The sequence below is a fragment of the Nothoprocta perdicaria genome, unplaced genomic scaffold, assembly GCF_003342845.1.
Source record: "Nothoprocta perdicaria isolate Ctin4 unplaced genomic scaffold, notPer1 scaffold_68, whole genome shotgun sequence".
Classification (NCBI taxonomy): Eukaryota; Metazoa; Chordata; class Aves; order Tinamiformes; family Tinamidae; genus Nothoprocta; species Nothoprocta perdicaria.
This window is the reverse complement of record NW_020455954.1, coordinates 2,604,155-2,618,330: the sequence shown is the minus strand read 5'-3', so window position 1 is coordinate 2,618,330 and position 14,176 is coordinate 2,604,155. Positions and strand designations below refer to the sequence as shown.

Genomic DNA, 14,176 nt, shown 5'->3' with positions numbered 1-14,176 from the left:
AAAAAAAAAAAAAAAAAAAAAAAAAAAGAAAGAAAAGAAAAAAAAGCCAAATTCAAAATATGGATTTTTATTTTCTCTTCAGCACAAATTGAAAATTGTTAGGGATTTGGTTTTTTTCCAGGAGAAAAAAAAAAAGTTTACATTGTGTCTCTGGGAAAAGTTGACAAGTGGGATGCACCTATGGAGACAAACTGATTTGGCCCCATTTATATCCATGACCAAGGACTGAAAACTCTTTATGATGGGGGATTTCACTTACCCTTTTAGTTCGAGTTAGAGTTTTGATTTCAATTTTTTTTATTATTTTTTTAGTAAATGCACTGGCATTGGAACATAAATTTAATAGAGAAATGTTTCTATACTATGCCTCACCATTGCACAATCAATTTTTTTGGCATACACTGTGGTGACGTTGGACTTGCTGCTGTGGAGACTGATGTTTAAAGTTTCTAATTGTATAAACATTTTCTATGTCCCCCACACCATGGATTTCTTATAATATTGGATATATTTTTCCTTGCTGGACTATTCTCTTTTGGATTGACTCCCCCTCTTTGGATTATTTCACTGCATTATCATCTTTAGGACTCGTCAGGAACAGGACATTTCACCTCAGGAGTACGGGTATGTACTTAAATGTTTTTTCAAACTATTAGGCCTAGCCTTGAGAAAAAAAAAAAAACCACAATAATAATAACAAAAGGAGAGAGGAATCCTAGGAGTGGAAAGTCAGAGCTGAGGTTGCATCCTTGAGGCAGCAGCCAGGTGAACGATTTTAACACAAGGCGATGAAGATTAGCCGGGTTTAGATTGGTAACTCACTTTGTGTTTTAATCACCACTCATGTGGGGTGGGGGGAAGGAGGTGTGAGGATTTTTTTTTTTCCAAGTTTGTGGCATTTCTTTGGTGTTTTTTAAGGTGTTTTTGTTTATTTGTTTGTTTTTTTATTTATTTATTTTTTTAAATCTGCATAGTGATTGAAATGTGAGCTGTCCTGAGCAGGGCAAAACCCACCCCTAAGAATAAAGCATCTTCATTCCACGCTTTAGTAAACCAAGCCTGTTCAATCACATTTAAGGGAAGCCCCTCCAAAGCTTTACCTCAGGGTCAAAACCAAGAGCCTGAGCTTCTGCATTTCCCCCCAAGGCTTTTGGTTACGCTAGTTACCAAGAGGTACAAATTTCCTTTTTTTTTTTTTTTTTTTTTTTTTTTTTTTTTTGATATTTTTTTTTTTTTTTTTTTTTTTTCGACCTGGAGGTAGCCCTTGGCTTTGCCGTGGCCGGGCTGTGAGCCGGCAGCTCGGGTGCCCCTCGCAGTGGGGCGGCGCGTGTGGGGCGGTGCAGGCCGCCCCGCCGAGTGCAGGGGGCTTCTCTGCCCTCACGGCCATGCCTGTCCTGTGGAAAACGTTCCCCTGGGTTTCCATCCCCAACAAGCCTCTGTGAGAAGCGGGCGCTGCCCCTGGGGCCCCTGCTCTCGTCGCCCCACACGAGTTAGCGCAGGCCGCCCCAGAGCTGCCTCGGGGGCCCCGGCGGCGCCCGGGCCCCACGGGGAGGAAGCGGCAGGTTCTGGACAGAGCAGCCTCGTTGTTCCCATCTCTTCAGCGGGAGCCTCCGTGCCTTCTGGTTTAATACCTGCTCACCGTAGTGCAGTTAGTGAGCGTGGCGTGCGCTAATTCGGCTCCTTGGTGCCAGGTGGTTTGGGCTCACCTGCGCTGCTGCTGCAAGCGTTTTGGATTAGCTCTTTTTAGCTCTTTTTTTTTAATCAAAAATGCTCACGTTGAGATTTAACACTCTCCCTCACGGCACTCCCTCTTCCCCAGCCTGTTTCACCTGTAACAACAGGAGAGTGCAGTGCTCCAAGAGGCCGCCTGGGTCACGCACGTGATTAACCTGCCTTTTGCTTTTGACGTGTGGAGAGAGGAAGGTTGGGGCGGTGATTTGGGGTGTGCAGAGCTATTTGTGGAGGTTTGAAATGCAGCTTCAGCGAAGGACTGCTGTGAACTCCCATTTTGCAGTCACGTAAGGTAAAAGAAAAAAAAAATCTGTTAGGAGGAAGCAGTTGGTTCTCTTGACGTATCTCTCAGCTGTCCTTACAAATACCAAATGTGCAGGAGCTATCCCAATAAATTGATGGGAATGACTTGCCAGAATAAGGTCAAGGAAGGAGTAACTTGCAGATTAGAGCCAGACGTTTCCTGCACCCCACCCATGCTTTCCTTGTTGTTCTCCAAAGTTGAGCAGCAGCCTCCATGGCAACAATCTGACTTGCCTGCCTGCTGAAGTCGGTGTTAGTAAGGCTTCATCCACTAGTAAAAACATATATATTTATATATGCATATATACACACATATAGCAGGGCCCAATTCGATTTCTGCATCCAGTGAACCCTGCTCATTCGAACCTTTCTCCCCACCACGTCACTCCACCCCATATGCATGGCTGATAGCACCTGCGTGTTTGTCATGGTTTTTGAATGAGTTCCTCCCCACTTTGTTCTCCAACGTGTTTTTCCGAGTGCGCTCTCATGAAGTCCTCTTGCTGGCATTGCACCTTCACCCAAGCGCAAGACTTTGCAATTAACCCTTTCTCGACCCCCTCACCCCCACCCGCCCGCTCCCGGAGCTGGATTTCCCCATCCTCACTGGACACCTTTGATTACAAACACCGGGTTGTTCCCACTTGGCTGGGCAGCGAGAGGTTTAATTGCTCTGACTTGCTTCTGGTGGCCCAAGAGCAGGAACGAAGCCAGACAGCCTGTTTTCCCCTTGCTTGTTTTCCAGGTCTTCCGGCCCCGCACTCCGCCAGAAGCGATTGCGCTATGTAGCCGCCTGCTGGAGTACACCCCCACGGCCCGCCTGACCCCGCTGGAGGCGTGCGCCCACTCTTTCTTCGATGAACTACGGGACCCAAACGTCAAGTTACCCAACGGGCGAGAGAAACCCGCGCTCTTCAACTTCACCACTCAAGGTAGTCCGGGAGCGCCGAGGATTCCTCCCAGGGCAGAGGCGCTGGGAGCCGGGAGGGATCCCTGTAATGCGGGCGGCACTCCCTCAAAAGTAAAAACCTCCAGGCAGGTCTAAGGATGTTACACAGCTGCGGGAACCAACTCAAAAAGGAACCGGGAGAAATGAGCTGAGGGGTTTTCACATAGGCAGTGCCTTTGATTTGGACTTGGTGTCAGTGACTGAAGGTGCTACTGCCCGATGGCACGAGTTCACACTGCAGGTCGGTGTTTGCGAGCCAGCCCCTGGATGGGTGGCTTTGGGTGATATCCCACAGGCCCTGGGCCGTGGGGATTAGCTTGTCATTAATTTAAAGATGACGCTGCACCTTCATAGCTGAAATGCCGTAGTAAGGAGTAACGCGTGCCAGGTTGGCAGGGAGGTTTGCAGCGCTGCTGCCCATTTTGGCCCTGAAAGTAAGCTAAAGGAAGGAAGCCTGGGTATTCACATACATGTGCTGCACAGTTCAGCTGGCACTATATTGATTCAGTAATTTAGGAACTGAAAAATCGTAAACAGTATATTATTTTTATTTGAAGCCAAGCCAATACCAAATTTTAAACCCATTCCTGTGTTCTTTCAAAGCTGATACCCCCCTGGAACAGTTTTCCCTGCCAAGACGGAGAACGCAAGAAGTGTGATGTACAAATGTGCTAGTAATTAGTTTCCCAGCACTTTAAGAAAGTGATTAGCTCCCAGGCCTCACCCTTTGTGTGAGGATGCATGCTGGAAGGTCTGGAACAACTTTTGGTTCAGTTAGCTTCGCTCTCGGTTCTCAGACTTTAGTACATGCAGTGCCCATCTGCCAAGATGTGAAACACAACACCGCCCTTGAGCACATGGGGCCTGCTTCTTTAATAATAGTAGCTATAAAAGTAACTGTAACTAAGCTGTTTCTGTATAAAATAGTATTTAAACGGCCCAAGCACAAACATTTAGCTTACTTTGAATCACTGTCTTGAAGGAAGCAAATATTCATGGATACATGGTTTAACGTTTCCAGGATGTGCACACCCCAAAAAGCTCTTTTTTTAGTTGTTTTTTGTTGTTCTTTGTTTTTTCCTGAAGGTACTTCTAGTAAGGCAAACACAGGGCCTTCCCTCGCTGAGGGAGCAGTTAGGGATTTTACCAGGCCTGCAGAACAGGGTCCCTTGGCATCTCGCAGGTGTTGCTGGTGTTGTGGAAACAGCCTGTGGCCGCTGCCCCTATGTTGATTCCCCATGTCTAGGGGAATGAATTTAGCAGGTATATTAAATGTCCTACTATATTGTATAATAGTCAGTTATAATACTCAGGAATTGTGGGGTTTTTTTCCCCACACTAAGGCCGTTTCCATTAGTGGAGGTGGTTTTGATCCCAATATGTTAATATTCCCGTCATTCCCTGTTCTTTTAAGCATATTTAGTTTCAGTAATTTTTAATGATCTTAGTATTAGGCCCATCTTCTACATGAAAGCAAGGGGTTTTGTTTATTTCTTTGTTTAAGGCTTGAAAGCTCTCCAGTGAGCTCTTTTAAAACTTCATAGAGGAAAATAGATGTGTGTTTATGGGGAATTTCTCAAGACAGTGCAGGCTGCTGGATAAGCTACCCTCATCCTCAGGCAAATTTGTAGCTGCTGATTTGTCATCTTTCAGCCAACTCTCAATGAAGCGTTGTCAGACATCCACCCAGAGGGCTCTCCTCTTGCACACTGAGTTACGGGGGTGGCAAGGGAAACTGGTTCCAGACGAAGAAGTTCCATAAAATTCAAGAAGGTGCCTGTTATTAGTAGCTGCCAGTTTTAGTACCTAAAAAGGGAAAGCAGGACCGAGGCTGGTCATTAATGAATTTGGAAATAAACACTGTTGTAGGTCACTAACCAAACTCAAAAAAAAAAAAAAAAAAAAAAAAAAAAGAAAGATGGAACTTTTAAAATCAAACAACCAAAATAGAATTAAGTGCTCAGCCCGACGATTTGAACACCTTTATGATCACCGCAGGATATGCAAGGACCTTCTTGTCCCTAACCTGAGCACGTAAGCCTCATTGCACAGATGCCTGTTCGATTTGCCCGTCCAGTGCAGAAATTGCAATGGGATCAGGTCACTGGAAGTCAGAGGTGACAATAACAGCGTCTTGGTAATTTGGAAAGTGAGGGCAGGTGCCCTGTTTGGAAGGGCATTTTGTTTTTATCAGGCAGAATGAAATTTCACAATGTTTTACTTGGCTGTATCCAGTTCTCTGAAATCCACGGAGTACAAGGAAGCTGCAGGAGGCTGGAAGGCAAAATTGTTAGAAACAATACAGAAATCTGATCGTTAATATATTAGACTCATTTGCAGAAATAACCTGTCATGTCAGACCTGCTGATCTGGGCAGTGATGCCGTTCAGATGGAGCCTGGAAAAAGTACAATGAGAATATATACAAAATAAAGATAATGCTTTTTGATTGATTGCCAGCAGTCGTCTTGGGACATGCAGATGCCTGCTCATTCTCTTTGTTGCTGGTAAACTTCTATTAATATTTACACCAACTTCATGTGCAGACTGGGGTTTGAACAAAGCATTTTTTCCCCCACAAAGGGTATCTCTAGTAGCCAGAGTGCTGCATTTCACTGACTTGTAGACCTCAGCTGAGCAGAAAGCAATTTGCTCTTAGAAGCTACATTTTCAAACGCTCTGTGAAATGTCTGCCATTTACTAAATGTCTTGTAGCAGGTCAGTAATTGTGCTGGGCCCCAAAATGTCACGGCTGTGCCACATTAGCCCTTAGTGACCCTGAAACTCTTCTGTGATTCAGCACTTAGAATTGGACGCTGTGATGCTTGATGGCAAACACCTTTTAGTTGGTGGTGGTGGGGGGGGTTAATCAATAAAAAAATAATTTTTTTTTAGCCATAATACTTTCATTTCTAACCTTTTTTACTCTGAGAGAAATTGTTAGTGTGACTATTTGATTGCTGTCCAGCATGTTTTTGTGTTTTAGCAGAATATTTCTGCTTAGAGCAAATGGAGTGGGCAAGAAAGGAAAAGTATGAAATTTGTGCTGATTCCAGCACACTCTTAGGTTGCAGAGAAACTGCTGCAGTAATTTCAGTTACGTGGAAAGCTGCTTGTTTTGCCAAAGCAAACACGCTACGAAACTAATTCTGCGAGTGGGTGCTGGGAGTATTGAAACGTCCAACGGGATGATGCTGAAAACGAGCAACGAGCTGTTTCTCAAGGCAAAGTGTTGCCCTGCTTTAGGGGGATGAAAGGAAGATAACCTGGTGTCCCATTAAAAGCACAGCGTTTGATTCCCGCTCCTTCCTGCAGCTGTAAATTGGCTGCAATCCCCGGGCCAGGAGAAAGCCGAAGCTGTTTTCCCAGCTCCCACGTGAGCGGGAATGCGCTCTAGTCCCCGGGCTTGGGGCGGCTGCTGTGTTCTCATCCCGGCATTGGGAACAGGCTCTGAAATACCAGTGCTATTGGCACAACCTGGAATTTTAGGTGTGTTTTGACAAGCAGGCCACGGCTCAGCCGGTTGTTCAAATATTGGGGCGAAAGTTAGGGAGAACGGTGGTCACCGCTCCCCGTGGGCTGCGGATACCGGAGGCCAGGCCTGCTCCTCAGCACTACGGTCATCCTCCCACGCGTGATAGCCACAAAGAGCCAAAAATCCAAGCAAATCTGAAAGGAGAACTCTAACGAAATATCAGGCAGAAGAGCTCCATTTGCTTTGGTTATGTTATTTCTTGTCTGCCCCTCTGAAGGAATCGCCCAGAGCACCCTGAATTTAAGGACCATCCTAGCAAGGAAGCGTGAGCTTTGCGAGGAGGCGAACGGCGTCGGCCTTGCCGTGCCTGTCCACATTCCTTACGGCAGCTTCAGAGGAAAGCTGGTGCTTGCCTTAAAAGCAGCAACAACAAAAGGCCCCGTCTCTGCCAGGCTGGGGCTGTGGAAGGAGATAATTCTGGCAGCGTGATAAGAGAACACAGGGGCGACCAAAGCAGATTGCGAGTGTCACTGCAGCGACGTGTCCTGACAGAGCAGGTGCTTCTGTGACCCCAGGAGTCTGGCTGCTGTGCCAGTGCTGCAGCCAGGATATATACATATATATAGCTTAGCACCAGTGGCAACAAGCACTATTTTCTTTCCTCAACAGTCAGCTCTGCTTTTTTTTTTTTTTTTTTTTGGCACTGCTCCCATGTTGCCATGTGGATAGTAAGCTAAAGGACAGGATGAGGTAAGCAGCAGGTTTTCCTTTATAGATCCGAGAAACGGCTTTGGAGAACATATTAAAGGAGCAACGTTTCTGGTACAGAGCAGCTAGGACAGAACCAGCACTAAACGACAGACGTGGCTCAGCTCTGCCTTTGGAGGGGTTGTGCCTCTCCAGGGGGATTTTCTGTAAAATTGAGGTTTCCTGGAAGGACTAGGTGTGCTTAGACGTGAACGCAGTGTAACGCAGTCTCAAAATACATATTAATACATAACAATACGGGACTCTTAAGCAAGCGAGGGCCGTCCCCGCCTTGCCTTCCCAGCAGTTCTTTTCCATACGTCTAAAGCCAACTTGCAGGAGGAAAACATCACCAAATAGCCAAGTGATGCTTGCAGGCCCTGGATTTAAAGCTCGCGTTCAAGAAAAGCGACAGGCTTTTAGGGAGGAATCCACAAAACCGGCGTGGACTGTGCGCTCCGCGCAGTGTCGTGTACAGCTCCGCGCGCTCCAGGGAGGCGCCTGCTCCTTGTGCACCCCGGAGCTGCCCTTGGGGCTGAGACACAGGGCTGGCTTCTCCAGCCCTCGCCCCGCACAAGAACGGTTGGGTTACTTTGTGATCCGGACAGATTGCCCAGCCAAGCTGCCACCCCACGGCCTCGGCCGTTCCCTGTGCTCCTGAAGGAGGTGCCACCTCTCCTCGGCCTCGAGGAGGCTGCCCGCCAGCCAGGCTCCGCTTCCTGGGCCCACGGAGAGGGCAGCTTGAGGGATCCAGGCCTGTATCCCTGGAGCAGCTGTGGCAGCTGCCGCCTCCTCTGGGCTGGTGGGTTGGGGAAGGAAATGGTGCTTTTTTGCAGGCCCTTTCCAAGGAAGCGGCTCCATCAGTTCTTTGCCAGCTCCCAAGCTGCTTTCCTCCTAGGAATTAATTCCCACGTGTCACTGCGGGCAGTTTTGACAGTCTTGCTCTGGCGACGTCCTTGCCAGATGCCCCGGCGTTTCCTCGTGCTCGTAGGCGCAGAAGGAAACGCAGCGCAGCCCCCGGCCGCGGTGGTGAGGAAAGCCGGGCTTAAACGTCTCCGGCACGGACGGGTTCTGGGTGAAGGACGAGCTCATAACTCTGTTTGTTCCCCCTCCCCTCCAGAACTGTCAAGTAACCCATCTCTGGCTTCGATCCTCATCCCTGCTCATGCCCGGAATCAAGCTGCAGCTTCCACCCCTACAAACGCTACGGCAGCCTCAGGTGAGAACGTGTGCCCGCCTGCCTCCGCCTCCTCCCTCCGTCTTCTCCCTCCTTCCCTCTCCGGTCACGTCCGCTCTCTAGGCGCCCTCTGAGCCAGGAGACCCTTGGGATGAGGGGGAAGCAAAGGAGGAAGGGTTTATCCCGGCCGGTCGGGGGCACCCGTAGCGTGTGCGCCCGTCGCTCCTGTTTGCAGGGCGTCCTCAGTGGGGCTTAGCGGGAAGGAGGCGGCTGAGGGGGCACCCGGCGTGAAGGGGTCCTGGCAGCAGGGCAGGGAAGCGCCCACGGGCTGGGCTGCCCGAGAGCAACCCGATTTTGGGGTGCTCCCCCCAGCCTCTGCTCGTGGGGTTTGCTCTGCCCAGAGAGGTTTGGGGGGTCCAGGTCACGTGGACGCAGCCGGCTCCAAGAATTAGGCTTCTATCCATAGGGAAGAAAGAGAATTAGTAGTACCAACAAATGGAAGAAGTAGCCTGTGCAATTGATGTGTTTTGTATTTTAAACCCCCCAAAGTTTGGAGTTTTAAACCTCGGTTCCTTTCATGGCGCACTGGGCAGCGTCCTGCAAAGAGTCATGTTCTCCCTTTCCCTTTTATGTACATCTGTTGCTCAACAACAGGAGAGAGGAAGAAAAAACAAACAAAAGTAATAAAAGTGATTGAAGACCTACAGAGTGAAAGAATGGGACATCATTTTAAGACCTCCAAAAATATTGTTTAAGTTAGTGTCCTTTTTGTGGCTCTCTGGAGAGTTCTCTTTTCCCCAGTGCAGCGGGCTTTAGGAAGGAATTGGATTAAGAGGAAAAAGTCCCTTTTCACCCAGCACCTTCCAAGAGCTCATGTAAGGGAAAAACATACTAGGATAAGTCCTTCGTATAAACAGTACTAGGGAAAAAAAAATGAAAGGATGTCAACGTTTTTAATCCATCTGTTAGCAGACACTGTTGCTGAGTTGGGACAGGATATTCCTAGTTGGAAAGCACAAATCCCTGTGGTTAGGCTCGGGTTGGGCAGCTTGCAGCTCCGGGTTTCTGCTGTTTGGTGACATGAGAGCTGCTCCTTCCTCGTGCCTTGGGTTCTCACAGCCGGCAGCAGGGATTACACCAGGGTTACAGTTTTAGGGTTGCAATCCTGTGTGAGGTTGTTGATCTCTCTTGCTCCGTATGCCAGTGCTGCACTTGGCAGCAGAGTTTCTTAGTGTGGATCCCATCTTCCCCTACTGCTGCTTTTCCAGGGGCGATGGCACAGCGGGAGAGAGCTCTCAGGGCCATTCAAGGGCTGAAGCTCCAACCACTTCCATAGCGCGTTACCTGCGCTTGCCTCCCACAAAAAGAAGTGGTGCTGAAGCCCGTGGGCTGCCCTGTGTCCAGAACCCGCTCCGTAGGTTGGAGGCTCCGGCACTTGCATGGGAACGGGCTGCTCCGTTGCTTCCCCCACGGTGCCAGCGCTTCAGCTTTGGGATAAGCTCCAGCCACTGCTATTTAACCCTGCACCTTTCCCACGCACAAAGCTGGGTGGGGAGTAGCAAATGACCAGAATAAGGGTGTCTGCCCGTCCCGAGTCCAGCACGATGCTGGTTTTCGAGAGAGAGAGCCCAAGTGTGGAGATAGAGGCTGACTTTTCAACGTAGCGGGTTTGGAACAGGGCTCCTCAAGCCAGCAGTGCCAGCCCATATCCTCATGGACGTGAAGCCTGGTGCCAAGAGACACGACTTTCTTCTTTGTGGCTTCCAAGAGATGGGTTTTTTCCGTTTTCTTTCTGTTTAAAGGGCTTTCTGAAAAGGCCACTGCAATGATGCTGGCCCCTTGTGTACGTCGTGGGTTAGAACCGGCCCGCGTTGCCTGTCAGGGCCGGGTCCAGCTTGTTTCGGTGGGTTCGGAATCAGCTGGGCTTTTCCAGGTTTCCCAGCTCTTACCAAGTCCCTGGATATGCCCAATATCCAAGATGGCGTTAGGGATGTGCATCTCATTTTCCCGACGATTTCCCATTCCCAGCCACTCCCGTAGGCGATATTCCCATGGAAAGAATCTTGGAAGACTTCAGTTCAGTTCAGCCCTTGCAGCTGGGCGCTGCAGTCCGTCAGCAGCCGGCGGGAACGGCCCTTCCTAGGCTGAGGTGACATCCGCCAAACAAAGCCCAAAAGGCTCCTCTTTCGTTTCCGGGGGGTTCCCAAGGTATCCCGGAGGGAAGCGGAGGAGAAGCGGAGCTGGAGCAGATATTTTAGCAAGACCCTGGGCTTTCTTCTCTCGTGCCCAAGTAGCAATTCCTCATGGTGGGAAGGAGTAGCCAGATGTCCAGGCACTGTGATATTCCCCCTGTGTGCTTGATCCACACTGATGTTCCAGCTGGGCTCCTTTTCCAGCACATAGGCAAGGAAGCACTGGAACCAAGTCCCTGTTTTGCTCCCTAAATGGCCCACTGGCAGCGTGGACTTCTCCGTGTTGATGCGAAAGCCCCATGTGCTGGTCTGGGGCTGCGTCCCCCCTTAATTCCCTTCTGACCCTGCGGAGCGTCCGGTTCCCGGGACCCCATGTCGGGTGTGCGGATGTTGCGCTGCCCCCCAGCGCTCCTCCCTGCCCCAGACCCATGGGAATGGGCGCAAGGAGAGAGGGGTGCGTGGGAGCTCCGAGGGATGCGGCCGGGCTGTGGTTGGGGAATAGCTGCTTCCGAGCAGCTCCGGCTGGGAGAGCGCAAGGCAGTTTCCCGGAGCGCCGTGGGGCGGCCGGCGCTTCGGCTGCACGGCCTGGGGATACTGCAGTGTGGGCTGCCGTGGGGGGCTTGAGGTTCCTGTGGGGCGAGGCGGGACGGGAATGGGAAGCTCCATCCCAGGACAGGCATCTGGCATTCTCTGCGCACGGCAGCTACTCCCTTCCTCCCACCCGCCGCTCGCGGCCTTCCCTTAGCAAGGAGGCAGCGTCCCGGCGTTCCCGCTTGTCCCTGCTGGTCCCGGTGCTGCTCCTTGCTCGAGTGCCTTTGGGATGTGCTTCCTGTTGCCTTTCTGGGTTGGCCCTGCGTGTTGCCCGCCCCGTAGCGCACCCAGCGCTGCCCGTTCCTGGCCTCTCCATTCATCCGCCGCCTCTGGCTCCTGGCCCTGCTTCCCAGGGTGGTCGGCCCATCTTGGCTGGAGAGCAGAGGGTGGATTTGCAGGAGGATGAGGAGCCCTGCCCCGGCTCAACGCCAGGAAATACCCCCCTTTCTAAGGGGAATTTCTAAGAACTGGTCTCTGCCTTAATCAGCTGCTCTGTAGGGAGGCTCCTGACAAAATCAGTGCCCCTCTTCCCCGTCAGCAATTCCAGCGTTAAGGAAGGAGGACTTCTCGGGAGAAGCTCCATTGTCCGGGATGAGCTGGCCCGCATGTCGCTCTGCCTTTCCCAGGACATGTGCTCGGAGCACCGCGCATTCCAGGGGGGCCCTCCCGCCAGGCCGCCTCCTTCCCGCTGCCCCTGGGGAATTGGGGACGTGTGTGGCGGCGGGGGCGGGTTTTCCCGGCGGGAAGGGAAGGGAACGTGCCGCGGAGGTAACGCTGCTTCTCTCCCTTGCCCTTGCCTGTCGTTCGCAGATGTTCCCGCGGGAGAGCGAGTTCAGACCAATAGTGTAGCTACAGCGTCAGCCTCCAACTCCACCTGAACCGGTACCAAGCAGCCAGCGGCACAGGAAACACCACCAGTAATTTTGAGTCTTGCTCAGCAACACTGGTCACATTTGGAAAGAAAATGAAAAAAAGAGGAGGAAAAAAAAAAAAAAAAAGAAAAAAAAAAAAAGAAAAAACCAACCAACCAACCAACCTGTTCATTTTAGTGTTCAATTTTTTATTATTATTATTGTTGTTCTTATTTAACCTTGTAAAATAGCTATAAATACAAACCCGTTTCATTGTATCCTCACTCCGCAGGGTGTCCGGGGCAGGGGCCGCGGCGGGGGGCGCGGGGCCGCGGAGCAATACGGACACCAGTGTGTCTCCCCCGACAATCCGGGCGCGCTGCAAGTTGGCCCTCGTGTGCTTCACAACCCGGACTCTGGCCTCATGCCCCCTCCGCAGCCGCAAGAAGGAAGGAAAAAGGAAAAGGAAAAAAAAAAAAAAGGCGCAAAACAAAATACCCACCCCCAAAACCTCATTCTCTGCTGAAGTTTTTTTTCTTTTTTCTTTTTTTTAACCTCTTCTTGTATTTTTCTTTTTAAGTGAAGTTTCAGACTTTGACGTAGTGCACAGCTTGAATTTGGTCGGGAGCTTAGCAGGGGTCATTCGGCAGAGCTCAGCGTTCCTCGTAAGCGAATCCGTGTCCTAGGATGTCCGGAGAACTGCCCGGGCTCGGTAAGGGCGGAGGGCGACGTGGTAGGAAAAATAGGTTGCCTGGGGAGGGCGGGAGGGCGGGAGCAGGGCGGGGGGTTAACCGTGTGTCTAAGGCTTGAACCGCTAGTGGAAGACTTTCATTTCCGAAAAAGAAACAAAAATTCAAAAAAATCACCCCAAAATCAGTGCTAGCAGTGAAGAAACTCGCAGCTCCGTTAGGGGGGAAGCCGGGCCCGGGGCGCTCCGTGGGGCGCCGCGGGACACGGTGCCCACGCAGGCAAGGGGGAGCGGAGCCGCCGGTGCCACAGGAGCCCGGGACACTGGGAATGCCGCCTCCTGCTCCAGCTCCAGCCCCGCGTGCGGCACCGGGCGGCCGAGCTCCCCGGGGACACCGGGGAAAGCGGCTGCCACCGCGGGCCTTTTCCCGCTTTCCCACCTCCCCCGGGCTTCCTTCTCCCGAGGTGCAGGCAGGAAAAGGACACCAGGATCTATAATGTGAACTGTAACAGTCTACTGGTTTCTTTTGTAATAATTTTTTTTTTTTTAACTGCAGTTTGAACTTGCAGGATGCCACAGTCTCCGATAGCTCTAATTTTAAATCCGCAGCTAGAACCTGTATTTAATTTCATCTTTTTTTTTTAACCTCCTGCTTTCTTGATCTCTATTTATTGATGCGTGTCACGGTTGCCATTATGTTTTTACATTGGTAGAACATTAATAAAATACACATCAGAGTGCTCTCAACAGTAATTTGTACCTGCTGACTTGTAGGAAAGCTGGCTATATATGAGTGTGTGTGTGTATATATCTTATATAAATATATACATGTATACATAGATACAATACTGCTTTTTTATTTTGTCTACAACCTCTGAGCAGCCCGAGTGCAGCGCGAGGCGGACGCTGGTCCGAGCCCAGCCCGCTCGGCCCTGGGGTTTCCCCCTGGAGCGGCGCGCGCCGGAAGAATCCGAGCCTGTTCCCAACGTTAAAGCAATATTCCCTGGGAAAGGCTCAGGCGAGGGACAGGCCTCCGGGGCCTCGCTCCGAGGGCTCCCAGCCCGGCCTAACGGAGTCTCCTGGGGCGCTCCGGGCACCGGCAGGGTCTGGAAGCGGCGCCGCGGGGCTGCGCCTGCAGGTGAGTGGGGGCCCGGAGCCGCTTTCCAGTCTGGAGCCGCTTCCTGCTTTGGAGCCGCTTCCCGGCCCGCAGCCGCTTCCCACGGCAGCGCCGAGGGGCCGCGTCGCTTCTCCTTGTGGGAAGCGCGGCGTGTTCCTCGCCTGCGGAGCGCGGCCGGCGGCGGGGCGCTTAGGAGCTGTTTCCCTCTGGCGTTGGTGGATGTGCAGGTGTCCCGTGTGTCTCGTGCGTGTGGTAGGGGCGGGGCAGGGCGGCGGCCCGGGGCTTCGGTTCGGTTCCGTTCTCAAGGATCATGGCAGGAGCGCAACCTCTTTTATACGAGTTAGATCCAGGTCTTT

At 51.3% G+C, this 14,176-nt stretch overlaps 1 protein-coding gene across 1 annotated transcript in view; it reads left to right on the top strand.

Annotated features, from left to right (window-relative positions):
- Positions 1-12,461, top strand: part of GSK3B (glycogen synthase kinase 3 beta) — a 120,117-nt gene extending 107,656 nt beyond the window's left edge. Inside the window, exons 9-12 of the mRNA XM_026050332.1 lie at positions 586-624; positions 2,780-2,966; positions 8,325-8,423; positions 11,975-12,461. Coding sequence (XP_025906117.1) covers positions 586-624; positions 2,780-2,966; positions 8,325-8,423; positions 11,975-12,042 — 393 coding nt within the window. The 3' untranslated portion in view covers positions 12,043-12,461. The remainder of the gene's footprint in view (positions 1-585; positions 625-2,779; positions 2,967-8,324; positions 8,424-11,974) is intronic.
- Positions 12,462-14,176: the final 1,715 nt, after the last annotated feature.